This window comes from Phlebotomus argentipes, unplaced genomic scaffold, assembly GCF_947086385.1.
Source record: "Phlebotomus argentipes unplaced genomic scaffold, Phlebotomus argentipes genome assembly scaffold_18, whole genome shotgun sequence".
Taxonomy (NCBI): Eukaryota; Metazoa; Arthropoda; class Insecta; order Diptera; family Psychodidae; genus Phlebotomus; species Phlebotomus argentipes.
Genome location: NW_026776177.1, coordinates 10846347 through 10873823, shown reverse-complemented (window position 1 = coordinate 10873823; position 27477 = coordinate 10846347). Strand labels below are relative to the sequence as shown.

The window sequence follows — 27477 nt, the reverse complement described above, 5'->3', positions numbered from 1 at the left end:
ATTGAAGGGTTTTCCGTGGCACAGAAGATAATACTTTGGCGTAGTTTTTGCGCTTATGCCTCGCGCACAGTCACCTCGTCATCGCTGGCTTCCTGGCCCAACTTCTCGAAGCCATCGTGCTTATTGTCGAGCAGATTGCCCAACTTGAACTCCCTGTTCAATTCCCAGGCGTGCTTTCGCGTCCGCCCGCCGCGTGAGCAGCATCCTGAGTGGAAGAGATTGCCAGTTAATTTCCACCCCTGAACAGGAAGCGAGGCAGACCTTTTTGAATCACGTGTTACTCTGAGAAGATTCTTTTATTGAGCCAAGAGAGTGGTCTTATCTTCCATTTATAAACATTCATAATAGACTTTACACAATATTTTTCTCATCTTTACACTGGATTCAATAGAATATATCAATTTTTAAAATTAACACACAATTTCTCATCTCCCATTTTGTCGGTTGTTCTTTTTTTCTCTTATATGTGGTAGACACAGGATTCAAAGAGTTCTTAGCCTTAGAACAAATCTCCCTTACATTTCACATCTCTCTCACAATCATTCGCTGTGGACTGTTTTTTGCTACAACTTAAAAGTCTGGCTGAAAAGTGTCTAAATGCAAAGAAAATGTAATAAAAATAAGAGTATAATTATGTTGTTTAATTTGATAAATTACAATATAAAGCAATTAAACTAAAAAAAATGTCTTTTATCACCTGAGGATTCCGTGTATAAAAAATACATAAATAACACATAAAGAATACTTGAAAGTTGCCCCCAAAAGCGATGTATATTCGTGAGAGCGTCCCAGTTTTTTTTGTCTAAATAGAAACCCATAAAAATCTCTTCCTTCAGCTAAACAGTGAGATCCCTCATTATGTATATTGGCAAACGCACAGTGGCGATCATAGAGAGAGCAAGTCGTCCTTTCTCAGGGAACTCAAAAGCATGCGGAACCGATTACTAAATAACAGTTGTCAATGTGCTAAACTTTTCTTGATTTTTGTGCGATTCACATGGTCGGTGCTCTCTTTAGGCTCGCCACTCTGTGCCTCAGAAGCAGGATAGAAAATGTGAATAAGAGGCCAATAAGTACAATTATTCTTCGCTGCGTGCACTTTTCGACATGAGCCGGCTGTACTCGATATCATTATCATTCTCAGATGCCTCCATACCTCGTTTCCTCTGGCGCAAGACAAGCAATGTGGCCCCAAAGGCAGCAATAGCAAACACCACAATGAGAATAACAGCCAGGAGAGCCGTGGCCCCAGAATCCGCCACACTCTTGGCAACATTAGTTGCTGCAACCGTGCGATTAAACCCACCACCTGAGAGATGAGATTCCGTCAAACTGTGAGATTGATTAGCGAGCAATTCATGCATACCGTCTTGTGCCTTGCGTTGCACACTCGACGAGAACTTCCTGGGTCGGAATTGACCGATCTCCGCCACATACACCTCAGCTCCGTCCTCAGACACCACAATGTCGTGGGGATTGTTGAAGTCCTCGCCAGGGATGCCGAATTTCTCCACCACAGTCTTCGTAGTCATATCAAAGACAAAGCCTCGCACTTCATGGTAGCCAGGAGAGTATTCCTGGGCAATCCACACCGGCAACTGAGGCCCATTGATCACGTACAAGCGCCCACCGTTGATCGGGGCATAAGACACCCCGTAGATTCGATCTCCGACCAATAAGCTGTGGTACTGCGAATGGAAAGTGCCATTCGTCACGTGGAAACACTGCACTCGCCCATTCTCTCGGTCTGCCACGCAAATCAGCCCCTTGTCCAGAGCCAGAGTGAGGGAATGAGGAATAGCCAGAAAATTCGGAGGTGCTATTTTGTGTGCGACGCCTGTAAAAATAACAAAAATTATCAACAAATTAACATATATGTAGAGATCTCTTTAACTAGAGGAATAAACAGCTCGCGAATGTGATAACATTGACGTCAATTAATCTTTGCACAAGTGCTTGAAAAAACAGGTCACGAAAACTCCTCACCCTGAAATGAGTTCTCTCCCCATGTCAGAATTCTCTTTCCATCTGCTGAGAACTTGATGATGCGCGCATTGCAGTAACCATCGGCGACGAAGAAGTCTCCACTTGGCAGAATGGCAACGGATGTGGGCTTGCAGAAGGTGTCAGGTCCATTTCCCGGCTTGAATTTCTTCCCCAGCACCATCAGGGGTTTGTCCTGGTCCTTGCGTAGCTTCATCACTTGGTGCAGCGCAACATCTGTCACCCAGATATTCGCCTTGTCGTCTACCGTGAGTCCGTGTGGCATGTAGAAGAGATTCCTGCCCAGGGAGTACTTGAGAGCACCTGTGCTGCGGCTGAACGCCAGAATTGTGCTGTCCGGAATGACACCCAGCTGAGTCTGTTTGAACTCATTGTCGAGATTGAAGGTGGACTGGCCCCATACACGGCCGGCTCGGTGGAAGACCACAGCATTGCCCTCTTGGTCCAGTGACACTGCCGAGATGGAGTTCATCTTGACGTGCGAGGGCCAGGAGTCGTCATATGTGTAGGTGGAATTCAAAGCCAACAGCTGCTCCTTCACGCTTCCGCTGCCCTGAGAGACGCTCTGGCTTCTGCTGGCCTCGTCGAGAAGAGCTTGCTGAAACACCTGTCGGCTCTCCAGCCCATAGTCATCCGTGTCAAATGCTTCCGGATGGCGTGACTGGGAAGCAATAAAAAATCAATAAAACACAAATCAACGCCCCGGCATTTACTACTGCCCAACCTGATCACTGAGGAGAATCTGGAGTGTAACGAGGAGGAGGATCTTGGCACAACACTCCATTGTATCTGATATGCTTCTGTGAAAGGATAAAAGGGGAAAATCCGCATGAAAAGGTGCAACAGCTGTCACGGCCGAAGGGGTGAGATATCCTGTGAAATCTCACTCCTTATCCCCCACGAGAAACCCACACAAATCCCACTCACATGAGGTAATATTGACTCTCAAGATTGACTTCTTTGCCACACACCACTCTTCAACACATCTTTCACCCTTTCTGGGGTGTTTTTCCACTGCAAACTCCAGACGAAAATTCGACCTACGCCACGGATCGCGGACACGACTCGGCTGGGAACGCGATCGCGCAAACTCATAGAAAAACATCGCCGACCACCAGCACCACCTGGGAGAATTCTTCCGAAACTCATTCATTGTGGGCCAGATCGCGAGAAAAATTCTGCGTCCCCCAAAAAAGTGTTTGTTTCGCTGATTATTGCGAGTTATCAGCTATATTCCGTCACAGAAGCGTTTGATCTATTAGTCGTGAAATACTACGTGATAAATATATGGTGCGTCGGAGGCTTATCTTCTCAATAATTGCAAAGAAACATTGATACGGGAGACTAATGTTGATTCCCTGTTTTCTGGCTTTCAGCTGCGACAATCGCGAAGATACAATCTTATGTTGATTGTGTGAGTGTGCTTTTCGGTGGTTTGGCGATTTCTGAACGAGGCTGGTGGTGAGACAGTCGATAGCAAACGCCCAGACAATGACGACGTCCCAGTCATTCAGTATCCCGAACAAAGTGAATCCGGATCTCGAGAATGAGAGGAAAAAGTGCTCGTTCCTCGTGGAGGATTTCGCAGAGTTCTGGCACGAAGGAAAGGAGAAGCTCTCGGAAAAGCGCTGGCGAGGTGAGCAATTCAAGGTTCTCGCGCGAGAAATCAATGGTGCCGTAGTGTTGAAAATGCGAGTGAAAGTTAACGAATCATGAGCTTATACCTGAAGTTCCAAAGTGCAAAAAACACGGGAATACTTTGGCAATCGCACAGCAATTCGCACTGTAATTAATTGTACATGTTTCTAGCGATGTTGACTTTGCTCTCTGGTCGCACTGGGGGCACTTGAGAACCGATGGGACGGAGTGGCGATGGACAAAGTCTGTGTACTCCCTGCTGAGTGGCATATTTAAGGGAGACGTTCTGATAAGAGTTATCGAGAGTGGGAAATTAACGCAAAAATTGATGGACTCTGTTGAGATAAATCTCGCTAGCGAGAGCATAAAAAACTATTGAGAGAACAAAGAGTTTTGTAAACAACTTGACTTTAGTGACCTCAAATATCAAGTAAATATTTGCTTGGATTAATTTGTCTCCCTTGTTCTACAGAGGACTTCTTTCTCAATGATCCGGAGATGAAGTCCGCCGTGCCGATGGAGTATCTGTCGCACAAGGAGAAGTACGAGGAGGGCGTGAGGAAGTCCACCATTGGCTTCCGGAAGATTAGAGAGCTGCGATCTCTGGGAAAGGACGGCATCGACAACTACATGGCGCTCTTGAGTGGAATGCTGGGATCAGGCATTACGCCCGATGGGAATCCCTTTGCTCTGCACTACGTCATGTTCCTGCCCACTCTCATGGGACAGGGCACGCCTGACCAGCAGGCTGAGTGGATGGGAAGAGCCTGGTCATGCCACATAATCGGGACTTATGCGCAAACCGAACTGGGCCACGGAACTTTCATCCGTGGTCTGGAAACGACATCAACCTATGATCCCCAAACCGAGGAATTTGTCCTCAACAGTCCGACTCTGACGTCCTACAAATGGTGGCCAGGTGGATGTAAGTTATCCTTTAAATCCCTCCACAGTATTCAGACATTGACAATCAATTTATTGTTCCTTTTCAGTGGCTCACACGGCAAACTATGCCGTGGTTGTGGCTCAGCTCTATACTAAAGGCCAGAACCATGGGATTTTCCCTTTCATTGTGCAACTGCGCGACGAGGAGACTCACATGCCGTTGCCTGGGATAAAGATTGGCGAAATTGGCGCCAAATTGGGAATGAATTCCGTGAACAACGGCTTTCTAGGTTTTGACAATGTGCGGATTCCGCGCAAGAACATGCTAATGAAGAATGCGCAGGTGGAGAAGGATGGCACCTTCGTGAAAGCGCCCTCGTCTGTCCTCACGTACGGCACGATGATGTTCGTGAGGGTCGTGATAGTGCGAGATATGGCCAATTATCTCTCCAAAGCTGTCACAATCGCCGTGAGATACTCAGCCGTGAGGCGCCAGAGTCCGATCAATCCCGGGTAAGTCGCAAACACTACTACAAAAAGACGAAAAAGTTGCAAATAGTGGAAAAATGAAAAGGTCGATGAAATGCGAGATTTGCATTTTTCTACAATCAATGTTTGTTTTCATTATATTGAATGAATTTCAACTAATAGAGGGAATAATGTGAATCTTAATCTTTAATTGATTTGATGCTCTTTGCCGGCTGTGTTTTATAAACTGCGTAATTTTCTGTATTCTCATTGTCCTAGAGATTATGTAGTACTTAAGAAAAACTTTTTTTTTTCTCCCAGAGCCTATGTTTTATTTCCGCAACATTGAATCATACTTTATAAAATTTCTTTGACTAGATTTCAAATGGATGGTAAAAATTGCTATTACGCTTTTTTCTATATAATTTAGTTTAACTTTGAGTAAGATCGTTCATAAATTTTGTTTGTTACTTAATTGAATGAAGAAATTTTATTGTTCAAGCCAAGAACGGAAAAATAACCATCAAAGAGATAAAAATGTGTGGAAAAAGTAGTTTTTTTTATCTATAACTTTGTGCCTATTAAAAAAGGTTAAATTTGTGGAAATCTAGAAGAGTTAGTATGGCAATATTAGTATGGATTTAACTACGCCCATGACGTTGGGTGTGAATGAACTTAAATATACAATTAGTCATTTGCTTGTCTTTGCAATATTTTCTCAGAATTGTCTGTAATGTATCGTTTGAAAGTTACAAAATTCATTCCGATTTTACGAGATTTGACCCACTTTTCCAAGTCCAACGTAGAAAGTTTATGATCTTCAAGATTTCTTACAATATTTTTTGTGCTTTTAGAGAGCGTGAACCGCAGATTATGGACCACGTTACGCAGCAACTGAAGCTGTTCCCCCAAATCGCCAAGAGTATTGTTTTCAGGATGACTGCTGACTATTTGTGGAATATGTACAACCAGGTGACTTCGGAGCTGGACAAGGGAGATCTAGATCGGTTGCCGGAACTCCACGGGATGGCGTGCTGTCTCAAAGCGATCGTCACATCTGACGCGGCACAGGCTGTGGAAATCTGCCGGCTGGCTTGCGGAGGACATGGTTATATGTCCTGCTCCAGTTTTCCCACAACTTACGGACTCACGACGGCCGCGTGTACGTACGAAGGTGAAAACACCGTTCTTCTGCTGCAAACGGCGCGATACCTCGTAAAGTCATGGGCATCGGCGAAGATTGGAGAGACTCTGGCGCCCACTGTGGCGTATCTGGGCAGGAACTACAAGGATGCGGTGAAGGGAAGTCGACCCAAATGGGACAAAAGTATTCCAGGGATTATCAGTGCCTTCCAGACCTGCGCGGCTGGGTGAGGAAATCATTCTCTATTATTCTCGCCAAAAATATTCAATTCATGAGATGATGTCTGCTTCCAGAAAGGTGAATATTGCATTTGATAACGTTGAGAGGAGGAAGAAGGAAGGCGCATCGCATGAAAATGCCACCAATATGACATCAATCGAATTGGCAGCGGCAGCTGATGCGCATGGCAGGGCATTCCTTATCCAAGCGGCCTATGCATCTCTGCAAGACTTCCTGAAACAAGTCCCTCCAGCTCTGGGTGAAGTGCTGCAAGATTTGGTCACTCTCTACGCTGTGCACGCGTCACTGAGACACCTTGGGGATCTCTTGAGAGTGAGTGTCTTATTGGAGAGTGTCTGGGTGCTTATTTGATCCCAACATGCTTTTTTTCCAGTTTGTAAACATCTCTGAGGCGGATATTCGGGAACTACAGGCCACTCTGGAAGCTCTCCTATCACGGGTGCGCCCCAATGCAGTGGGCATTGTGGATGGATTCGATATTCCCGATGGCATTCTCCAGTCGGCACTGGGAGCGTACGATGGGAATGTGTATGAGAGGATGTTTGCTGAGGCGATGAAGAGTCCTTTGAACCAGGAGCCAGTGAACAAGTCCTTCCAACAGCACTTGAAGCCTTTCCTGAAGTCCCACCTCTAGGACACAAGCGGCATTTTAGTGATTTTGGTGCTATGATTTTATGTTGTATTAGGTGAAGTATTCTTTTTGTACTCCGTGGCATTCGTTAATAGAGAAATTTTGAATTAGCATTGGTGGTTTTTCTGGCAGAGGTCACTCAGCTCGTGGCATGCTATAAAATCTATAATCCGAGAAAACATAGCAATCGTCCATATTTGATTGTTAACCACGTCAGAGAACAGTTGAGTGCTCCACAAAATCACGGAAAAGTCGCAGTTTTTAGTGAATTTCGTACGTGAAAGTCTTATTGATAATCATGGCAGATCCAAAGAAGTAAGTAGAATGTGAAGTATGGGCGGAAAAGGGTGTATTTGATGTGGAAAATGGGGTGGAAAAATGCGATGCCGACTTGCTCAATTTTCGCTTGTCATGATGGACACTGAGTTTCGCAGACGTTTTCTTTGTCCTCATTTTGCACAATCTTATAGAATTTTGCATAATTTTTTTTACACTATTCCAAATACAAGGATCTCGGGATTAGGCATGGAATAGTAGGAAGTGTTCTAGTGGTGGGATTTCGGGGGAATATTGGTTGTTTCTGAAGAGCTTCTCGGGCGATGACTATCGAGTTTACAGGGAGGAGAAAGCCGATGCGCCCTAACCTCATTCTCCACTTGTCTCTCTTTCAGCGCTGATGATTTGGCCACGGCCATTCTCAAGCGCAAGGATCGCCCAAACCGTCTGCTGGTGGAGGAGGCCGTCAATGATGACAACTCCGTGGTGTCTCTGTCGCAGGCGAAGATGGACGACTTGGGTCTCTTCCGCGGCGACACGGTGCTGTTGAAGGGGAAGCGCCGCAAGGAGACGGTCTGCATTGTGCTGTCGGATGAGAACTGTCCGGATGAGAAGATCCGGATGAATCGTGTGGTGCGTAACAACTTGCGCGTTCGTCTGTCGGATGTGGTGTCCATCCAGTCGTGCCAGGACATCAAGTACGGCAAGCGGCTGCACATTCTCCCCATCGATGACTCCGTGGAGGGCCTCACGGGCAATCTGTTCGAGGTGTATCTGAAGCCCTACTTCCTGGAGGCCTATCGGCCGATCCACAAGGACGACAACTTCATCGTGCGCGGCGGCATGAGGGCCGTTGAGTTCAAGGTGGTGGGCACGGAGCCCTCGCCGTACTGTATTGTGGCCCCGGATACGATCATCCACTGCGATGGGGAGCCGATTAAGCGCGAGGAAGAAGAGGAGGCGCTCAATGCTGTGGGATATGACGATATTGGCGGATGTCGCAAGCAATTGGCGCAGATCAAGGAGATGGTGGAGCTGCCACTGCGCCACCCGTCGCTCTTCAAGGCGATCGGCGTGAAGCCACCTCGTGGCATCTTGATGTACGGCCCACCGGGCACAGGAAAGACTCTGATCGCTCGCGCCGTGGCCAATGAAACGGGTGCGTTCTTCTTCTTGATCAACGGGCCGGAGATCATGAGCAAATTGGCCGGTGAGTCGGAGTCGAATTTGCGAAAGGCCTTCGAGGAGGCGGAGAAGAACTCCCCGGCGATCATCTTCATCGACGAGCTGGACGCGATTGCGCCCAAGAGGGAGAAGACTCACGGCGAGGTGGAGCGCAGGATTGTGAGTCAGCTGCTGACGCTGATGGACGGCATGAAGAAGAGCAGCCATGTCATCGTCATGGCGGCCACTAATCGGCCCAATTCGATTGATCCAGCTCTGAGGCGCTTCGGGCGTTTCGATCGCGAGATCGACATTGGCATTCCCGATGCCACTGGGCGTCTGGAGGTGCTGCGCATCCACACGAAGAACATGCGCCTGGCAGATGATGTGGATCTGGAGCAGATCGCGGCCGAGAGTCACGGCCATGTGGGCGCTGACTTGGCGTCGCTGTGCTCAGAGGCGGCGCTGCAGCAGATCCGCGAGAAGATGGACATGATTGATCTGGAGGACGATCAGATCGATGCTGAAGTGCTCAACAGTTTGGCTGTATCCATGGACAACTTCCGCTACGCCATGACCAAGTCGAGCCCGTCGGCGCTGCGCGAGACGGTGGTGGAGGTGCCCAACACCACCTGGGCTGACATTGGTGGCCTGGAGAATGTGAAGAAGGAGCTGCAGGAGTTGGTGCAGTATCCCGTTGAGCATCCGGACAAGTTCCTCAAGTTTGGCATGCAGCCGTCGCGCGGAGTGCTGTTCTACGGGCCGCCCGGGTGTGGTAAAACCCTCCTGGCCAAGGCGATCGCCAACGAGTGCCAGGCCAACTTCATCTCGGTGAAGGGGCCGGAGTTGCTCACCATGTGGTTCGGCGAGTCCGAGGCCAATGTGCGTGACATCTTCGACAAGGCCCGCTCGGCCTCTCCGTGCGTGCTGTTCTTCGACGAGCTGGACTCCATTGCCAAGAGTCGCGGTGGGAATTTGGGCGATGCCGGCGGCGCTGCTGATCGCGTGATCAATCAGATCCTCACGGAGATGGACGGCATGGGCGCGAAGAAGAATGTCTTCATCATTGGCGCCACTAATCGCCCTGACATCATCGATCCGGCTATCTTGCGTCCCGGCCGTCTGGATCAGCTCATCTACATTCCACTGCCGGATGAGAGGTCGCGCGAGGCCATCCTGAAGGCCAACTTGCGCAAGAGCCCCATCGCGCCCGAGGTGGACCTCAACTACATCGCTAAAGTCACTCAGGGATTCTCCGGGGCGGATCTCACGGAGATCTGCCAGCGGGCCTGCAAGCTCGCCATTCGGCAGGCCATCGAGACGGAGATCAGGCGCGAGAAAGAGCGCGCTGAGAACCAGAACAGCGCCATGGATGTGAGTATTGATTGTGAAATCTAGCTTTCTGCTCTAGAATCTTCCACGGCATGAGTCAATTCTTATTTTCTGGGGTTGAGTTCATCGCTGTGACCGATTGAAAAGTCGATGTGGCGCAATTGAGACACTTAAGCACAGGGCATTGCGAAATAGCGTCCAGATCATGTTCTTGATTTTGCGATAATTTGACTAACAGTTGAGAAAATACTGAGAAATGAAAATTCCTTGCTTTCTCAGATTCACGAGTTGTTTCCTGATCCGCTTTCCTATTTTAGATAAGAGATTTGTCTTGTAACCATAATTGATCTTTGGAAGTGCTTTGAAGACTATGAGGAATCTCTGCTGACAATCCCTTTTTTGTTTTAGAAAAGTGCCTTATTGGCAATTTATTTCTGTTTTATTGAGTAATTGCTGTATGGAAAACGTTCAGAACAACAAAATTGCTCACTTGCATTCTGCTATGTTAGCCGAATACTTGGTCACTGGAAGTGCAGTGATTAGAGAGCATCTTTGTTCCAGAAGTCACAGCTTCACATCGGTTGCGTAATGGAGATTCTTATATAAATATGTTTGCATCTTGTTGCAGATGGACGAGGAAGATCCAGTGCCGGAGATTACGCGTGGACACTTTGAGGAGGCAATGAAGGTTTCCCGTCGTTCGGTGTCGGACAACGATATCCGGAAGTACGAGATGTTTGCCCAGACGCTGCAGCAATCTCGTGGTATTGGCACAAATTTCAGGTGAGTATCTTCAATCATTTCCTCTACTGAGCTGAAAGACAAACTAAAGAATTGTTTTCCGTTCAGATTTCCGTCGGGCGGTGCCTCTTCGTCACAGGGTCCTGGCCAGGGCCAACCGCAGAATCGTCCGGAAGACAATGGAGACGATGATCTCTACAGTTAGACGACCTCTTTTTTCATCTCGTGTGTGCGCGCTCATGAAGCGATAACCCATGATAGATTTCTTTTTCGTTTTGTTCATCTTTTGTAAAAGATTACCCAGGAGAGCGATATCTGGATGGAGATGAGACAGATCTAGCCCGTAAGGAGTTCTTTTCCACACAAATTATTCGTAGAATCTATACTAGAGGGTAATAATGAATTGCAGTTTTTTGCGTAATTTAAACATATATTTCCAACTTGAAAATAAAGAATAATAAAGTAAAGTGTCTAGAACTTTCGCAGCTTCAGCATCTGGTTGTTGCGCCGGAGGCCCATCTTCCGGATGCGCCGCCAGTAGGCTTTGGTGGTGGGATCAAGCTCGTCTAGAGTCTTGGCCTTTCCCGTGTGCAGCGTCCACAGCCAATCTGGATACTCGGAGTCTGGCTTCAGTTTGATGTCCTCGCCAGTTTGATAGAGGTTGCTTCCGCAGACGTGAGTGATCAGTTTGTTGACGTCAGTCTCCACAGGAAGCTCTTTCTTTTCCACCACCGGGCCGAGCTTTCCCAATTTCTTCTTCTTTGACATGGCCGCTGGGACGGCTGAAGGAGAAAATTGATTATTTTGTGTAGACAAACCTCTTTTGTATCGCCTTACCACCAGTGGAGTATAATCTCACCAGAGGATATGTGAGAAAATCCCTATTTATCGAGGAAAATGCCCTGAGAAAACTCATTTTTCCCATATACTGAAAATGTGGTTATGATAATCCGCCTTCCTTTGTAATATCACAGATGGCACTGCACTCACTGCGCGCTCTCAAAGGGTTTGAAAATACACAAAAATCGAAAAGATTCACAAAATTAATATAATTGGAAAATAGAGATAAAAGAAATTCGTTTTAAACAATGTTTGATATTTATTTATTTATTGTATATAAGTTGTAATAATTATTTATAAAAATGTTATGTCATAACAAAATTTCGAAGTAGAGTAGTACTAAAAAATTCATATTGATTGCCGAAGACACAAGATTACAAAAAGCGAATTAAGGATTGGGTCTCCTTTTCCTCCTAAAAATCCTTGTCTCCTGCTTATCCATTAAATGCTCTTGTTGTGTTGTTTTTGAAAAAGAAGAATCGAATTATGAATACAATGGCAATTGACATGAAAAGAATACGTAAAATTTCTAGGCAATTTGCATTATCTCATCTTTTGTTGTTGTTGTTGTTGTTTGTTAGGGAAAGTTAGGGAGAGAGAGAATGGGGCGGTGTAAAGTTGACAGAAAACATGATCAATTCAGCACCCTAATCGATTTAAGGTTCTTCTCACTATTCTCTCAATAAATCAATGATCTTCACCTTAACTAGAAAGATTTCTCCTATAAACTATCCCTCCCGGAGGACTTGCCGGGCCTCTCGTGGTGGAAATCTCGCGAGGGATTCACTCTTCCATCCTTTTGATTGCGAATACATTCGGGGGGAAAGAAACACTGCTAAAGGATTCATGTTTTTGCTTGATTTTGGGGATGAACGCGCGCGATTGATGTGTGCCCGCAAGCCTAGTGAGGCTTATTATTGCGTGAGCTCCTTGCCAATTCGATAGGAGATGATCTTCGACCAGTCAATCTTAGTTCTGGTCACGGGAAGCTGGCGCCGCAGCGCCTTGAATGTGGTGTCCGACATGGTCTGGTAGTTCTCCGAGATGGCAGTCTGATAGTCGTTCTCCGCCTCCTCGATCAGCCGGCAGATCTCCTTGGCCGTCGCCGTGGGATTCGTGGCGATCACGGATTCGCGGCACTCCTTGGACGACACCAGCTGCACATTGCCGTCCTCGTAGTAGTGCACCTGCACCTTCAGGATGCCCTTCAGCTCGGCCGCAGCGCTGCCCGCGCCCGGCGCAAACGACAGCGTCCACTGCGAGCGCCATCGGCCGTTGCAGTAGTTCTTCGGCTGGAACTGGTGATCCTCGATGCACAGCGTCAGCGTCACCTGTCCCGCCTGGCTGCGGCTGAACACGGAGCAAATGCCGTGCCGGTAGTGCGTGGCCGTGTAAATGAGCGCCTCGGCATCGAGGGCGGAGCGCCAGGGCTCCGACACAGCGTCAGTCTCGTGCGCCTGGTAGTCGGACGCCTCCTTCCTCAGGTGATCATACCGGAAGGACTGCTTGGAGCGCTGATCGAAGAAACGCCCGCCGCCTGCAAAATCACACGATATCAGCTCTTATCGCGCCGCTCGCACAAACACCAGCGGATAGAGTGCTATTAGCAGGTGAGAAAGTTATCGCATTCTCGCCAGATAGCGGGATCGTCCGGGAGTTTTCACGCTCTATCGAGCACCCGAGCGGTGCATGTGCAGCGTCTTGCGCCGCCAACTCACCCAAGTCATTGAATTCTGTTATGAGGCCAGGATGGTCGGCGTTCTCCAGCCGCACGGGCGTCAGTTGATCTTTGTTGTACTGGGCGAAAGCGGCCGAGGCGCCTTCCTTCAGCAGCGCATCATTCTTCAGCAGCTCCCGGACGTCGTTGAACACCTCATTGAATTCACCTGGTGGCGCGTGGAGTATGAAATCCGACACAATTCTCACTTTGTCTTGATCACTAATAACATCATCCATCTCGAGATCTTCGGGGGCACGAAAGAACCTGCAAGAAATCACACTCCGACCTGAAGTGCGAGCGAGAGGGCATGAATTGGCATTTTGACGTATGAATCACTTTTTCACAGGGCGACTTTTCTCAACCACTCACCGCACGCTCTCGCAGCTGGTTTCTCTACACAACAACACGGGGGGCACTCTGGGTGGACAAGTACAATGCAATCATGCGTTTTGCAGATGGGAAATATGGACTAATTGGCAAATATTGCGATAAAATAAGTCAGCAAGCGCGTACGTATCGAATGACGGAGTAGAACGGCAGGGCAGCCAATCGCGACACCACCCAGAGAAGTACTAAACTCGCCGGGTGAGAACTGGGGTGTGAGCCGAGGCAAATCCGCCGGCGTAAACCGGTTGTTCGCCACTTTCAAATGGCTGAGCGCTTGGAACAAACCGTCTTCTCTGTGTTTTTCACACAATCCCAGATTGGTCCCAGAGCTCGACTCTGAAACGAGGAGATGTATTTTGAAAAACCTGAAATTTGAAGAAACAATCTAATCACAATGCTGTTTTATAATCCCAAACTGCTGCAGAACAATTTTCTGTTGATCGTGGTATTAAATTCTTGCGCAAGTGACTTTGGCCAGGTAAATTGCTCATCCCTGTGGTGCCAAGCCGCCGCCGCGGTGTTTCCAACTCACTCTTCCGTTGGGAACACACGGCCGCCAACCTCTGCCCATCTCACGCCCAACGCCGCAACCAACTTCAGTTCACTACCACCTCTCGTATCAACAAGTCGCTGCAAGTGCCGCCCGACGCGAACTGATAATTTCCCAGAGAAATTTGGGCGCATTGCCTGCTGCCGAAGTGGTGGAAAAGTAGTGATAACCATCTGCGGGTGCCCTGGGACAGTGCGGAGAGTGGATAATCGGGGGTCCGAGTGCCATGTGAGGTGGAAAAGTGAGTGAGAAATGGTGTCGCGTCCATTGGACAGTGCGAGTTGCTGACGACAAAGGTAAATGGTGAGGAGAGTGGCACATTGGAAAAAATGCCACTCTTGTGAGTCACGTTCTGGAGAAAAATCCGCGGTGAATCACGAGTGCTAATGGATTTTCGTCCATCTTCCCCTCTTTGCAGTGCCTGCCAAGTGCCTTTATAGTGATTGAGGAAAGTGTCCGACATGAGTTGGCGTGATTTGTGGTCCGTGGCGCTCATTTTGGGCTTCGCGGCTGTGTGCGGAGCCCTCGCGGGCAACAGCTACTACGGGGATGAGTACAACTCGCTGTACTCGCCCACGGATCGGACAGTGCTGACGGCGGCGGACAACCGCAAGCCCGCGTTCCGCGACTGCAAGGGCTACGCCCCGTCCGTGAAGGAGGAGCAGTCCCCGGGGACGTTCGTGCTGAAAGTGGAGGCGGACGACCCCGACGAGGCGGACACCATCGAGTACAGCTTCGTGACGGCGCTGTCGGAGCGCCCCAGGTTCCGCATAGACTCGAAGACGGGCGTGATCGTCACGGCGTACACGTTCGACCGCGACGAGCCGATCCGGGAGAAGGAAGTGTATGTGACAGTGCGGGCGACGGACAATGGGCGGCCGCCCCTCGATGATGTGTGCACGTTCAAGGTGACCATTGAAGACATCAATGACAATCCACCAGTGTTCGATAAAGCCAAATATGAGGAGAGCATGAGTGAGGATACTCAAGTGAATCGTGTCGTGATGCGAATCTCAGCCTCCGATTTCGATGACGGAGACAATAGCATTGTGAAGTATGAGTTACTGCCAGAGAAGGATTATCAGTACTTCAGGATTGACGAGACCAACGGTCTCATTTACCTGGCGAGGTCCATTGACAAGAAGCCAGGGCAGTATTACAGCATGAACGTGCGGGCGTTCAACATCATCAACGACTTCCCGCAAGATGCGCAGATTGAGGTGAGTTTTGCCACTTGTATCCATGGAGAGCCTCAACACTAGGAATGCCGGTTGTGTTATTTTGTCGCGCCGCATTAAAATTCTGAGCGATTCTGAATTCATATTGAGTCAAAATGTGTGGGAATTCAATTTGTAATCCTCAATTGGACGATATAAAAGTGAAATGATTGATTAATTTTATATGATTTGAGTTTTTCACTTTCACCTTCGAAACAAAACACTATTTCAATGCACCTTTTCCACAAGCTTGGCGGCACTTAGCGGCAAATGACACTCTCTGCAGTCTTAATGTTAAATATCTCAGGCTCTTGAATTTCATGAAATATTCACCTCCCTTTAGGTGCGAATCCGCGTGATTGAGTCCAACAAGAAGCCACCGACGTTTATCAATCCACCCACGGAGCCAATCTACCTCAGAGAGAACTTCAGTGACTACAGCAAGAGTCTGGTTATCCTGAAGGCACAGTCGAATGTGCTAGACAAACCCGAAGTGATTTTTGAGCTGATCACGGGGCGCACAGAGCAGACAAACAGCAAGAAGACATTCGTCTTCACCCAGGGTGAGGATGATGTGTCAATTACTCTCGGCAAGGCTCTGGACTATGAGGCCATCACGGATTACACACTGACAATGAGTGTGAAGAATACATACGATCTCGTGGCTGAGCATTTAATCAAGATCAAGGTGGAGGATGTAAATGACAACATTCCGTACTTCACGGAAGTGACAACAGGAACGATCTCGGAGAATGAGCCACCGGGGACGCCGGTGATGCAAGTGAGGGCGTTCGATATGGATGGCACGACGGCTAACAATATTGTGTCGTTCGAATTGGCGGACAATACAGACATTTTCTCGATAGACTCCAACACAGGGAACATCACGGCGCTGACGACATTCGACCGGGAGGAGAGGGACTTTTACAATGTCAAGGTGATCGCGACGGACAATTCGCCGTCCAGCTTGTACAACACGGGGCAGCACAATATGGGCCAACAGGTGTTCCGCATTGAGATTGCCGACAAGAACGATCACAGTCCACATTTTACCCGCGATGAATACATTTCCGATAAGGTGGCCGAAGATGCAAATATCAATTTTCTGGTAATTGAGGTGACGGCTGAGGACGCAGATGCCGCGTCGCAGATCACCTATACCATTGTCAGTGGCAATGTCGGGGATGCCTTCAAGATTGATCCTTCAACGGGGAAGATCACGGTCAATAATACACTGGACTATGAGAATATCACGGAGTATTCGCTGAGGATCAGGGCATTTGATGGGGTGTACGAGGATAATGCCATTGTGACGATTAAGATTGAGAATGTGAATGACAATCCGCCGAAATTCCTCGAGGACAGCTACAGGACGACAATACCCGAGGAGGAGATTGTGGAGGGATGCATCCTGAACATTGAGGCGTACGATCCGGATATCAAGGACAGGAACTCTCAGCAGCTCATCAAGTATTTCATTGTGAAGAGCGAACAGCAGCACTTGCTGGCGATCGACAACGATGGGTGTCTGCGGCTGATTCAGCCACTCGATCGCGATGAGCCAAATGGCCACAAGAATTGGCAGGTGATTGTGGCGGCTGTCGATGAGAATGGGAGTGGTTTGCGCTCAGTGACGGATGTTACAATAACCCTGACGGACATTAATGACAATGCACCATTTCTCAATGTGAAAATGCCTGTAATTTGGCAGGAAAATCGCCAGCCGGGCAATATTGTTACGCTGAAGGCGAAAGACTACGATGAGCCACACAATGGACCACCCTTTCACTATGACATTGATCCAAATGCTCCGGAGGATATCAAGGAGAAATTCAGCATCTCAGGTGAGGTCCTAATTGCGATTGACACTTTCGATCGGGAGCAGCAGAAGGAGTATCTCATTCCCATCATGATCAGTGACTCTGGCAACCCGACGATGCGCAATGTGAGCATCTTGCATGTGGTGATTGGGGATGAGAATGATAATCCCATGAAAGAGGGCAGTAGCAGTATTTTTGTGTACAACTACAAGGGAGAATCTCCGGACACGGAAATTGGACGGGTGTATGTGAATGATCCCGACGACTGGGATCTGCCAGACAAATTTTTCTCGTGGAAGGATGGCATTCGCGATGATAGTTTCTCCTTGAGCGCTGACACGGGGATGATCACGATGCTGGAGGGAACGAGAGAGGGTGACTATCGACTGTTCTTTACCGTGACTGAGGAAGCCAGAGACATTCCTCGTCATTCAGTCACTGCAGAAGTTTTGGTGACTGTCCGAGAGATCCCAGAGGAGGCTGTAGACAAGAGTGGCTCTATCAGATTCTACGGCGTGACTGCTGAGGAGTTCATCGTGCAGCCCACGGATGGAAGTGCCGGTGGAAAGAGTCACAAGGATCGCTTCAGAGACGCTCTAGCGCGTACACTCAATGTCTCTGTGGAGAATGTGGATGTTTTCACGGTTTTGAAGCACGACTACAACGCATCGTATCTCGATGTGCGATATTCAGCTCATGGGAGTCCGTATTATCCCCCGGAGAAGCTAAACGGTGTTGTGGGACAGAATCAGGAGAAGCTGGAAGAGGAACTCGGGCTGAAAATGTTCATGATCAACATTGATGAGTGCCTTATTGAGAAGAATAAGTGTGAAGCGTCGTGCACGAATGTGCTTCACAAATCCAATGTGCCACTCTTGGTGTACACGAATCGAACGTCGTTTGTGGGTGTGAATGCCTTTGTCCAGGCGGAGTGCATCTGCCGGGTCCCGACGCCTGTGGTGTGCCTGAACGGTGGCACGCCGTTCGACGAGAGTTGTGAGTGTCCGGAGGGATACGAGGGACCTCATTGTGAGGTGATTGCCATTGGTTTCCACGGGACTGGATATGCAATGTACCCACCAATAAATCCCTGTGACACCACAAATATTTCGCTAGAGCTGTCGCCTCATCGAGAGGATGGCTTGGTCTTGTATGTTGGACCTTTGAATTACAACCGCCTTTTGCCGGTGCAGGACTTCCTTGCTCTCGAACTCGTGCGAGGATATCCCGTTCTTATTGTGGATTATGGCTCGGGCAGCATCCGGATTGAGCACAAACACATTCAGCTGAAGCCTGGGAAGAGCTACACCATTGACATCAATATGCAGCAGACTAGTATTGAGATGACTGTGGACAATTGTCGTCTGTCCACTTGCATGAGTCTTGGAGCGCCTCAGGGACCCAATGAATTCCTCAACGTCAACGCTCCTCTTCAGCTGGGCGGGATTTCAGTGAATCTTGAATATCTGGCATCTCAATTTGGGTGGCATCATGTGCCTCAGAGCCTTGGCTATTCGGGATGTGTGAGAAATCTCACGATTGACGGCCGAACGTACAATATTGGGGCTCCTAGTATTTCTAAGGACGTGGACATTGGCTGCCAGAGATCAATGGCTGTGGCTGTGGCCTTTGGAATCGACACGAACTTCCTGATAGCCATTATCGTGTGCATCGCAGTGCTGCTCTTCCTCATCCTGGCTGTGGTGGTACACAAGAGACACCAAGATGGGTGGCATGAGAAGGACATGGATGACATTCGGGAGACGATCATCAACTATGAGGATGAAGGTGGCGGTGAGAGAGACACAGATTATGATCTCAACGTATTCAGAATGCCACAAATCTACGAGGACAAGCCATACAGCGAGAGTCTGCAGAAGCGAGAAAATCTCAATGAAGTGCCCGACATTGGAGGCTTCTTGGTGGACAAGAAGGATTCGTGCGACAAGGACAATGACGCTCATCCTGTGGACGATGTGAGATACTACGCCTACGAGGGCGATGGCAACTCCACGGGTTCACTCTCGAGTCTGGCATCGTGCACAGATGACGGGGATCTCAAGTTTGACTACCTGAGCAACTTTGGGCCGCGATTCAGGAAGCTGGCTGACATGTACGGTGAAGAGCCCTCAGATACCGACTCCAATGGAGATGCCGAGGAGGGATGGCGAATATAGAAGATAAGCTGGTGAGTACCTTCTTCTTATCACTATCAAAACAATCAGAGTTGGATCAAGAGTCGAACATTGTCTCGCGCAGAGAGAGATAAGAAAGTATAATCTAAATTCCATTTCTCGCTCTCTGGCGGTTTGCGTGAATGATAGAGAATTGAGGCACAATTGATGAATAATTTCTGTGGAAGTCGCTGTCATTGAAGTCTCATTGAACGGAAGAATAAATTTGCGGTTAGAAAATGTGTAACTCACACTGAAACAACTGCAAGAGAATACAGCTAGAACATTCTGTTTGTGCCTTTAGCTGAAAATTACTCATGAAAGAAAGTGCAAAATTGCTGGAATTAGCAACAGAAATCAAGAGTTGAGATAACAATTTTCACACTAATCGTCATTGTGTAATTTGCGCGATAAGAGATTTTAGGGGTAAAAACTGTTATAGATATTTTTATCTCTATCATTATATAGAATTTGAAATAAAGATAACAGAATTCTCAATGGTTTTCGCTACTTATTTGCAACACTGAAACATTTTTGATGTAATGAAACGGAGTGTAGAACTAAATTACGTTCTAGTTTTAAAAATATTTGACTTTTCTCAGATGTATAAAATGATTGAGCTCTGATTGTGATTGATCACAATTATGCTATGTATTGTCATGATTTATTAACATGAGAAATACTTTCCTTTATTTCCCCATCGAAATGTGCCGTTGTGGAATTATGGATAAACATTGATGCTGGTCCATGACACAGAGTTGAATGTGGATGAAATTTGAGGAGAGAATTATAGTGGACATAAAAATTTTACACAAGTGACAGTGGAAGGCATCATCGTGACAGCGCCAAGCAGAGGATGGAGTGAAACATTGTGAGAAAAAAATAATGAGCGTAATATAGTGGTTAAGACTGATTTGTGATTAATATTAAGTGAACGCAAACGTATGAGGAGAAAAATGAACAAATTGTGAAGGGAGATGAAGAGAGAAATGTGAGGAGGGAATCCCAAGAGGATGTTTACACTACTTGGAGGCACGCCGCAAGATTGTGGCAGTGCTTCTTCAAGAGGGAAGACGTTAATCTTCCCCCTGAGATGCATAAAATATTCAATGATGTAGCTTTATTTGTCCCTATGGACGCATGATATGTATCTCACCCTTCTGTCAGTGCAGAGATTTTGTGAAGTGACTTTTTTCTATACAAAGAGACATTTCACAAAATTCTGCTTCTCTCTAACGGATTCCCTCGCCATTGTGACCATTGTTTTCGTGTAATTTCAATCGTTTTACAATTTTTGTTTCTACAACGAGACAAAATCAACTCTCTCTCTATAGTTCTATCCATAATGACTACTCTTCACTGCAGCTCGCTATATCTTTTTAGTGGTATATATAAAGAAGTTGAGGGAGAATTAACGTCCATATCAGGCAACAATTATGCGTAATGGGGAAGAAATCTTGGGTTGAATTTTTGGTGTACTCTTTTCACTCTGTCCCATCGCATACCAGCGACGAGTAAAACAAGAGAATATTGTGTAGAAAGGGAATGAAATGACTGTTTCGTGATGAAGGCCTGATGGAGAGAAGCCGGGGCGCGACAAAAGAAGTTGTCATGTGTGAGGCGGTACAATATAATATATTAAATTGATGTTGGGAAGAAAAAAAAAGAGAAAAAAAAATCCAAATCCACTCGTGGTTCGTTGACGATGGCGGATGAAATGAAACAGGATCTAAAAGACATTCTAGCTGAAGAAAGCAAAATTTTCCCTCTCAATTCTCCACTCATTCTCAGCAGTGAAGAATGGCGCAAATATGTGTGTGGCAAAGGGGGAGAGATTGTGTGCAAACGGAATGATTTTTCGCATTAAGCGAGTCAACAGCGGGGAATGCCGGCTCGAAAAAATGTTATGAAAGAGAATCCATAGTGTAAGCATCGGGAGAAAAACTGTAAATATGACACGGACGCGGTTTCTTGCATGATATTCTCCATCGGCAGTGTTTATTATGTGGGCTTATTTATTCCGAAACCCATTCAGTTGGATATCTTTTGAAATCTAGAGCGTTTCACCGGGTCTCCGTCCCTTCTCAAGTGGTCTGACCGCGCGCGACTGATTGAGCGTCATGACGAAGACGATGAATATTGTCGTTCTCCTCGATATCTTTTTATCCCTGGCTCTCCCTATGCGTTCAATTGACTTTTAACCCGTGGTAGAACAGCGAAAAGACGTAAAAGAGAGGAAAAAAAACCCATGTAGAACAAGCTCTAGCGACAAGGAATCACTTAACGCGCACTGTAAAGTGAGTTTATTATTAGTTTTCTTGAGAGATATGGGGCTCTTTTTTACAGCTAAGCCCCAAAAACATTTCCCCGCGGTGTCGATGATGAGTGTGAATGGAATTCATGTGGGGAGAATCAATGTGAGAGATTGATTTATGTGGATTTTCCACACACTTTCCATCTCATTTCGCTCCCTTTTAGCATCTGAAATTAACCATTTTTCCTCGCTAATGACGCTCAATAACACTTACTATCTTTGGGGTGATGTGTTTGCAAAAATGCCACACGACTTGTCTGGGGAAAATTTATGAGCCTTCTTTCCCTACTTGAATTGCAAGAGTAAACATGCCGAGGGGAGAATAAATTCCATTCAATTCAGAAGCTGTGCATTTTTGGTACAATCTTTCTTTTTTTTGCGATAGTTTCACCGGAAACACTATCCAAATCACAAATTAACAATTAAAAGAAGTGTGCTTCATCAAGTTTGAGTGATTTGTGAACCCCTTTTTCCCATGAAATTCGTCTCAGTTGAGATTGTTGGTCTTTTCGGGGAGCTGACAAAGGGGAATTTTGAGAGACTGAGTGGAGGGAAATTGATTTATTCTGTTTACACATGAGGGAATGATATGAATGGTCAATGGAATAAGAATAACATAAGACCTCTTTTGTCTCTCAGCCCCTCGTTCGTTGAGAGAGACATTGAAAAATTCATATGGAGGCATTTTTGCTGAGTGACTGCTGTACAAACAAATCATCAACAATCATCTCTTGGGATGAAACAGTGGCACAATCTCTCGCTCCTCGCCATTAATCTCGTCCACCATGCAGAGTCGCATGCCAAAAGTACAGCCCATTTAGTCACAATCACTCAGTTGAGGCTCATTTTCCCATCATCTGGGGGCTTGCATGCTTCCCTGAGCGAAAATGAGTGTTTAAACACATGAGCGTGCCTTCACACATGACACCAATTAATTTTCATCCACAATTTGATTGTTTTAATTCAACGATTGACGCTTGGGAAATGATTTAAAGAGTGTCGCTGGGATGTGAGAGTGTAAAAATGCCTCATTGAAATGCAAAACATTCCAGTTCTCTCTGGCATTCAACAAACATTTTTTCAATCAGATTTTTCCACTCTGAGAAAACAAAGAAGAAATTGTAATAACCAATTTCCACGAGAGAAGAGTATAAATATGCACTCAATGGGGAGATGAGTATATATATACGCTGAAAATATCATGTCAATTGTAGTGTGAAAGAAAATGCATTAATGCTGCCTGTGAAAAGGCATCGCGAGAGAGCTATTTCTCTCATTTTCTTCTACAGTTTCCCTAAATCGAACAGAAGGTATAATTATATTGATGTAAAAACGAAATTCCTATACAATGTAACATGTTTGCCTTAATGTCGTAGCCTATAACAATTGTGAGTGATGGCAAGAGGAGGAAAAAAAGAGAAGTGGAGTGAAAGATTTACAGGGTCATTAATTTGGAGAGAAAAGACGTGTAAGAATATTGGGCATGATTTCACTTACTGCAAAGTCAAAAGACTGTTTCGTGTTCTTTACCTCAATCTCTTGCGCAACACCTTTTTTTGCCAACACTGCGAATTTCCTCTGAGTTAACATTATTCCATTTAGACACACTATTGTGTGTATTTGTGTCTCATTGGCATTCTGTGAAAATTCTCTCTGTGATGGGAATTTTCTTGACACAAAGAACGTAACAATTCCATGCAGAATTTTGTGCAATGCTCGGGGAAAAGTTGATGAAAGCACTTTTAAATTGGATTGGGGGTTTGGGAGATTTTTTACAACGATTAAGCGCGGACACACCCTTCTCAATTCCACATATTGCAACAGCTGTTAGCCTTTTTAGCACTTTGATCGTGAAATTCTTCAATGGTGGGCATTCATTGGCGCACCACAACCACTTAATAATTGGTAAATGTTGTGTGCAGAAAAAAGCCGTCTTGATGATTGATTTCATTTAAATGGCTCAAAAGTGTCTTTTCCGAATCACATTCCAGACTCTTAATGTAAGATTTTGTGATTTCACTCAATTCCAATGAGAATTTTCGCATATTTGTCAATCGCCTTGTAATTTATTTGCTCATAAAGACATTTTCAGAACTTTCAGACTGCTTCTCATCTCGCAAGATATTCAATTTCAGCAAAGAATACTCGAATAGCCACATTTTTTGTGTGTGTCTAGCAGGGAGGAAATTCACACTTTGCCAGCACTGGTGAAGGAAGAGTGGCAAAAATGCGCAAAGTTGAGAAAAGTCAATATTATTGCGGCCTTAGCAAAGTAATCAAAAAGAGTAACTATCATATTTCATAGGCATAAGTGAAATTGTGTCCGTTTTTTTTGTCAAAAGAATGATTCTCCGGTGTGACTCAATTTTAATATTAGGTTGAGGAATAGTTATTGTATATTTTTTCTATTATACGAGTATAACCCTTGGGATAACAAATCGTGATTATTGACAAAACATTTCCCTACAAATATATACTTTTCGTATGAAAGCTGCGTGGAAAAATGTCCAAAGAAAATTATATCGGATCACTGGCAAGCGAAGAAGGGCAGCTCTTCTAGGAAACATTGGACTATGTAATGTAACATTTATCCTGGGAAGGGCACAATTATAATTTATGGCTATATTTTAAGTAGGTACTTTGAGAGAAGGAATATTTTATGTGGTCATAAAATGAGAAAGGGAATATTATTATTGAAAATGTACAGTGGTGGGATTCTTCGTGGTTATAGAATTATGAAGGGTGTGAGAGAGATATAAAATGTGTGTGAAATTTTAGTGCATACAAAAGGGGTGGCAATTTGGGAATAAATGCGAAAGGGGAGTAAGTAAATTGTTCTAGAGATTATCCTCACAATATTTTTTTATAAGACTCTGTAAAACATTCTATTTTGACACATTTTATTGTACCCTCACTTGTAGGGAGATTTTATATATTTCATTTCATTGTGAGGCGCTTTTTCAAACTCCTCTGAGGGCCTCACCCTTAATGATGATACATTTTTTGCCACATTCCCGACAGTACAGCACACGTGAAAGTATGATAAAGGACGCAAAGGAGGGCAAAACATAGTTTTATGGGCGTTCGGCGCAAATGGACAGTTAGGGAATGATGAGTCCACCGAAAATTTTTGCATTTCGCGTGACGGTACAAAATTAATATGAAGAGGGGTGGGAAAGAAGGGCAAAATTAGACATTAGGGAAAGTACAAAGTTCAAAAGAATAAATTACAGTCCGTCTGTAATTAATTTCAATCCAGTTTTACGCGAAAAATGAACGTCTGCCGCCCTCAATGTTCGCCCTAATCACACTTTTTCTTGTTCTGGGAATTCTGTCGCTGATCCTTTTGTGTGACTTGAAATTCCATCACACGCCATACATCTGAAGAATTTATCATTCACTGCGACCAAGTGCATTTAACAGATGAGAGTTTGTGAGGGGTAAAAATCTAGGGAATGAAATTGAAAAGGTCCCTAGATCTCTATCCCTGCCACTGTATGTTTTATTGCAGATTGAAATAAAAAGTGCGAATAAATCAAAGGAAAATGTCACGTATTAATTTCAGAAGATGCATATTACAGTAGAGGAAGTTTAAGATGTTTACGGAGTAAGAAATTTTAGCTTAAGGAAAAACAACGTAGTGTAACATTTTAAAGAAATTGATGGAGATATATAGTGTTAAGATGAGGGAGAAAAACTGCCTATAGTGAAGTAGAGAAGAATATTAGATGAATTTTTATACAGCAATTGTGGGCAAATTCCAAATGAAGTAATTTTGCAGGAGGGAAAAAATCTACAAAAAAAATCGGAAAATAGAAGAAAATACTGAAGAAAATGTGCCTGAAAGATATATTAGAATGTATTGATAGCTATTAAGATTGGATGTCGTAATGAGAAATTGCAATTTGGCAAATTAGTGAATATGAAGAAAGAAAATCTTTTGATGTGAAACACGAAATTTGAAATCATTCCATTATAAAGTAGTTACTGAAAGTAAACGCAAGTTAAAACGATTTATAGCTATATTTATTGTGGAGAGCGAACGAGTGTGAGTGATAAGAGGGAATTATTATGTAATGTGGGATGTGAGAGATTTGCAGATTTGCACTGCAAATGCAAGAGAAATCTATTTTGTCTTATTAACACAATTTTTTACATATACATATTTTACATTTAAAGATCTTTTTTTTCTATATTATCTCCAATAAAGATATTTCAAAAGAAAGAAAAAAAAACGACTTCTCTTCTGCCCTTTTTCCATCTGCAGAGACAGTTTCTGTGTAATCGCCGTCGTCCGGGAGTGGAAAATAGTGAAGCGGAGATGCTAAATGAAATTAAATAGTGTCCACGTCACAGTTCAATGAATCGCAACTTGCTATACTTATTACCATAATACCGGAGCCATTCAGCCCGAGAGAGTGCCAGTTCTGTTTCATGCGGAGGACAAATGGAGAGGCGGAAAAACTGCTCGACGCTGCAGTGTTGTTGCCACATGAGTACACATGGAGAGTGCTTTCTTCCTGGCCAAGATCACTCCTTTTTTCCACTGCCGATCAGTGCAATTTTCGCAAGAGCATCTGGATCACATCACAGTGGAATTTAGGGCTCGATTTAGTGTGCTGTTTGGTAAGTCTTTCAAGTATCATTGCGCAATATTCCATTTAGGCAGAGATTCGAGTGAGAATTTTGATTTGAAAGAATTTCTCAATTATATATCGATCTATTTTGGACGGAGCCCTCAAAAGCCCACGCGCGCTTCTTGAGCAAACAGATAAGAATTGAGAGAAACTCATTTGTTTACAGTTGAAACGAAAAAGGTCAAATATCGTATTGGAAATATCACAGACCAAAAAATATACGGGAAAACAGGGCTGCAATTTGTACATTTAAGGCATTGAAGAGAGAAAAAAATACTATTGCTGAGTCAAAAAATTGAATAGGTCTTCCCTATTTTCCAGAGACAAGCGTTCGCCTCATTTTCTCTGCTTCTTTAGGCGAAACGGACCAAGCGCGCACCGGATATTGATCGTAATTGCTTTCCCTTTTTTCGTAAACAGTCCACAAAATGCGGATATTTATGGGATTTCTATCCAAATATTGCAAAAGGACGGATACTCCTCATGAACACTCTCCTCAAAACATTAGGGTTTGTTTTATAACTAATAAACAAGGCCCTAAACTTAAGTGTAGTCTTTTCGTGGTCTCAAGCCATTTGGAGCTCATTCCGCTGAATGATTGACTGGAATCAGAGGGAAATTTATTATCAAAACCACCAAACATCATAAATTGTCTCACGAACGCTGGGAGAAGTGGAAAAAATACCTCTCGATTGTATGTGATTGAAATATCAATCTGTGCGTCTTCTTCCGTGATTATTTGTCCAAAAATAGACTCGTAATCTCTTGTATTTGTACTCTTGTCTTTTTCTCTTTCTCTCTCTCTCTCTATCGACTCTAGAATTTCTCCCTTGCGGACAGGGAGAAAATGCAGGGAGGGCGAAGCAAATGGTTTCGTGTGACTGATAAAGCGCGACGTCCCACGTGAAAAAAAATTCAATTCGTTTATGAGCAGTTTGGAAATCTACACCGGGACAAAATGGCAACGGATACACAACATCATCTGCCCATGAATTATTGCACGTGTGCTTCTGATAGTAAGAGTGGTGTAAAAAATCCCGCCGAACGGCTCCCGAATTGGGCAGCGCATTGCCGGGGCAGAAATATTGCAAGAAGAGTGAATGAACTCCCCGAAAAAAAATGAGAGATCGTGCATTTGCCGTCCCGAGACCGACCATTTGGCTGTCTTCTCTTTCCTGCCATTCTTCGAGGGGCCGCGCGCTGCTTGTGTGTGTGTCTGGAGCACAAAAGAGAACCAGGGTCGGTCACTGGAGCAGCCTCGGAAAGAGCGCACTGCTGTCCAGCGCGAGGTGAGC

General features: G+C 45.4%; 6 protein-coding genes across 11 annotated transcripts; 3 read left to right on the top strand and 3 right to left on the bottom strand.

Annotated features, from left to right (window-relative positions):
* Positions 1–53: 53 nt before the first annotated feature.
* Positions 54–3067, bottom strand: LOC132259507 (peptidyl-alpha-hydroxyglycine alpha-amidating lyase 1). Of its 3 annotated transcripts, none has more exons than XM_059757171.1 (6): positions 2932–3067; positions 2729–2804; positions 1987–2665; positions 1367–1837; positions 1157–1309; positions 54–205 (listed from the first exon to the last, which is right to left on the bottom strand). In XM_059757171.1, the coding sequence occupies exons 2-6, from the start codon at positions 2786–2788 to the stop codon at positions 54–56; spliced, it is 1515 nt and encodes a 504-aa protein (XP_059613154.1). In that variant the 5' UTR covers positions 2789–2804; positions 2932–3067. The 3 variants fall into 3 exon arrangements, with proteins under 3 accessions (XP_059613154.1, XP_059613155.1, XP_059613156.1); XM_059757172.1 differs by lacking the exon at positions 54–205 and adding an exon at positions 278–593 and having other exon boundaries at positions 2932–3066; XM_059757173.1 differs by lacking the exons at positions 54–205; positions 1157–1309 and adding an exon at positions 278–593 and having other exon boundaries at positions 2932–3066.
* A 117-nt stretch (positions 3068–3184) lies between these two features.
* On the top strand, positions 3185–7121 carry LOC132259506 (probable peroxisomal acyl-coenzyme A oxidase 1). Its single transcript, XM_059757170.1, has 7 exons — positions 3185–3294; positions 3381–3640; positions 4115–4567; positions 4635–5040; positions 5850–6365; positions 6433–6691; positions 6753–7121. The coding sequence occupies exons 2-7, from the start codon at positions 3496–3498 to the stop codon at positions 7011–7013; spliced, it is 2040 nt and encodes a 679-aa protein (XP_059613153.1). The 5' UTR covers positions 3185–3294; positions 3381–3495; the 3' UTR covers positions 7014–7121.
* An 85-nt stretch (positions 7122–7206) lies between these two features.
* On the top strand, positions 7207–10990 carry LOC132259545 (transitional endoplasmic reticulum ATPase TER94). Its single transcript, XM_059757218.1, has 4 exons — positions 7207–7325; positions 7682–9824; positions 10411–10565; positions 10632–10990. Exons 1-4 carry the CDS (start codon positions 7309–7311, stop codon positions 10726–10728), a joined length of 2412 nt encoding a protein of 803 aa, XP_059613201.1. The 5' UTR covers positions 7207–7308; the 3' UTR covers positions 10729–10990.
* A 4-nt stretch (positions 10991–10994) lies between these two features.
* Positions 10995–11557, bottom strand: LOC132259547 (large ribosomal subunit protein mL54). Its single transcript, XM_059757220.1, has 2 exons — positions 11361–11557; positions 10995–11305 (listed from the first exon to the last, which is right to left on the bottom strand). Exons 1-2 carry the CDS (start codon positions 11446–11448, stop codon positions 10995–10997), a joined length of 399 nt encoding a protein of 132 aa, XP_059613203.1. The 5' UTR covers positions 11449–11557.
* Positions 11558–11614: 57 nt separating this feature from the next.
* Positions 11615–13656, bottom strand: LOC132259546 (F-actin-capping protein subunit alpha). Its single transcript, XM_059757219.1, has 3 exons — positions 13453–13656; positions 13082–13369; positions 11615–12900 (listed from the first exon to the last, which is right to left on the bottom strand). Exons 2-3 carry the CDS (start codon positions 13317–13319, stop codon positions 12278–12280), a joined length of 861 nt encoding a protein of 286 aa, XP_059613202.1. The 5' UTR covers positions 13320–13369; positions 13453–13656; the 3' UTR covers positions 11615–12277.
* A 433-nt stretch (positions 13657–14089) lies between these two features.
* LOC132260648 (DE-cadherin) lies at positions 14090–25768 on the top strand. Of its 4 annotated transcripts, none has more exons than XM_059758908.1 (5): positions 14090–14316; positions 14439–15240; positions 15581–19245; positions 19988–20102; positions 25111–25768. In XM_059758908.1, the coding sequence occupies exons 2-3, from the start codon at positions 14482–14484 to the stop codon at positions 19232–19234; spliced, it is 4413 nt and encodes a 1470-aa protein (XP_059614891.1). In that variant the 5' UTR covers positions 14090–14316; positions 14439–14481; the 3' UTR covers positions 19235–19245; positions 19988–20102; positions 25111–25768. The 4 variants fall into 4 exon arrangements, with proteins under 4 accessions (XP_059614891.1, XP_059614890.1, XP_059614889.1 ...); XM_059758907.1 differs by having other exon boundaries at positions 25057–25768; XM_059758906.1 differs by having other exon boundaries at positions 19988–20222.
* The last annotated feature ends 1709 nt before the right edge of the window (positions 25769–27477 follow it).

Bases quoted from the DNA above. Each gene is read 5' to 3' on its own strand.
- LOC132259545 (XM_059757218.1), top strand. The intron at 9,825-10,410 runs GTGAGTATTGAT...ATCTTGTTGCAG, and splicing joins ACCAGAACAGCGCCATGGAT to ATGGACGAGGAAGATCCAGT. The intron at 10,566-10,631 runs GTGAGTATCTTC...TTTTCCGTTCAG, and splicing joins GGTATTGGCACAAATTTCAG to ATTTCCGTCGGGCGGTGCCT.
- LOC132259506 (XM_059757170.1), top strand. From the start codon at position 3,496: ATGACGACGTCCCAGTCATTCAGTATCCCGAACAAAGTGAATCCGGAT. The intron at 3,641-4,114 runs GTGAGCAATTCA...CTTGTTCTACAG, and splicing joins CTCGGAAAAGCGCTGGCGAG to AGGACTTCTTTCTCAATGAT. The intron at 5,041-5,849 runs GTAAGTCGCAAA...TTGTGCTTTTAG, and splicing joins CAGAGTCCGATCAATCCCGG to AGAGCGTGAACCGCAGATTA.
- LOC132259547 (XM_059757220.1), bottom strand. From the start codon at position 11,448: ATGGGAAAAATGAGTTTTCTCAGGGCATTTTCCTCGATAAATAGGGAT. The intron at 11,306-11,360 runs GTAAGGCGATAC...TTTCTCCTTCAG, and splicing joins GAGATTATACTCCACTGGTG to CCGTCCCAGCGGCCATGTCA.
- LOC132259507 (XM_059757171.1), bottom strand. From the start codon at position 2,788: ATGGAGTGTTGTGCCAAGATCCTCCTCCTCGTTACACTCCAGATTCTC. The intron at 1,838-1,986 runs GTGAGGAGTTTT...TTATTTTTACAG, and splicing joins GGGAGAGAACTCATTTCAGG to GCGTCGCACACAAAATAGCA. The intron at 206-1,156 runs GTATGGAGGCAT...TCTTCCACTCAG, and splicing joins CTTGCGCCAGAGGAAACGAG to GATGCTGCTCACGCGGCGGG.
- LOC132260648 (XM_059758908.1), top strand. From the start codon at position 14,482: ATGAGTTGGCGTGATTTGTGGTCCGTGGCGCTCATTTTGGGCTTCGCG. The intron at 15,241-15,580 runs GTGAGTTTTGCC...ACCTCCCTTTAG, and splicing joins CGCAAGATGCGCAGATTGAG to GTGCGAATCCGCGTGATTGA.
- LOC132259546 (XM_059757219.1), bottom strand. From the start codon at position 13,319: ATGGATGATGTTATTAGTGATCAAGACAAAGTGAGAATTGTGTCGGAT. The intron at 12,901-13,081 runs GTGAGTTGGCGG...GTGATTTTGCAG, and splicing joins AACAGAATTCAATGACTTGG to GCGGCGGGCGTTTCTTCGAT.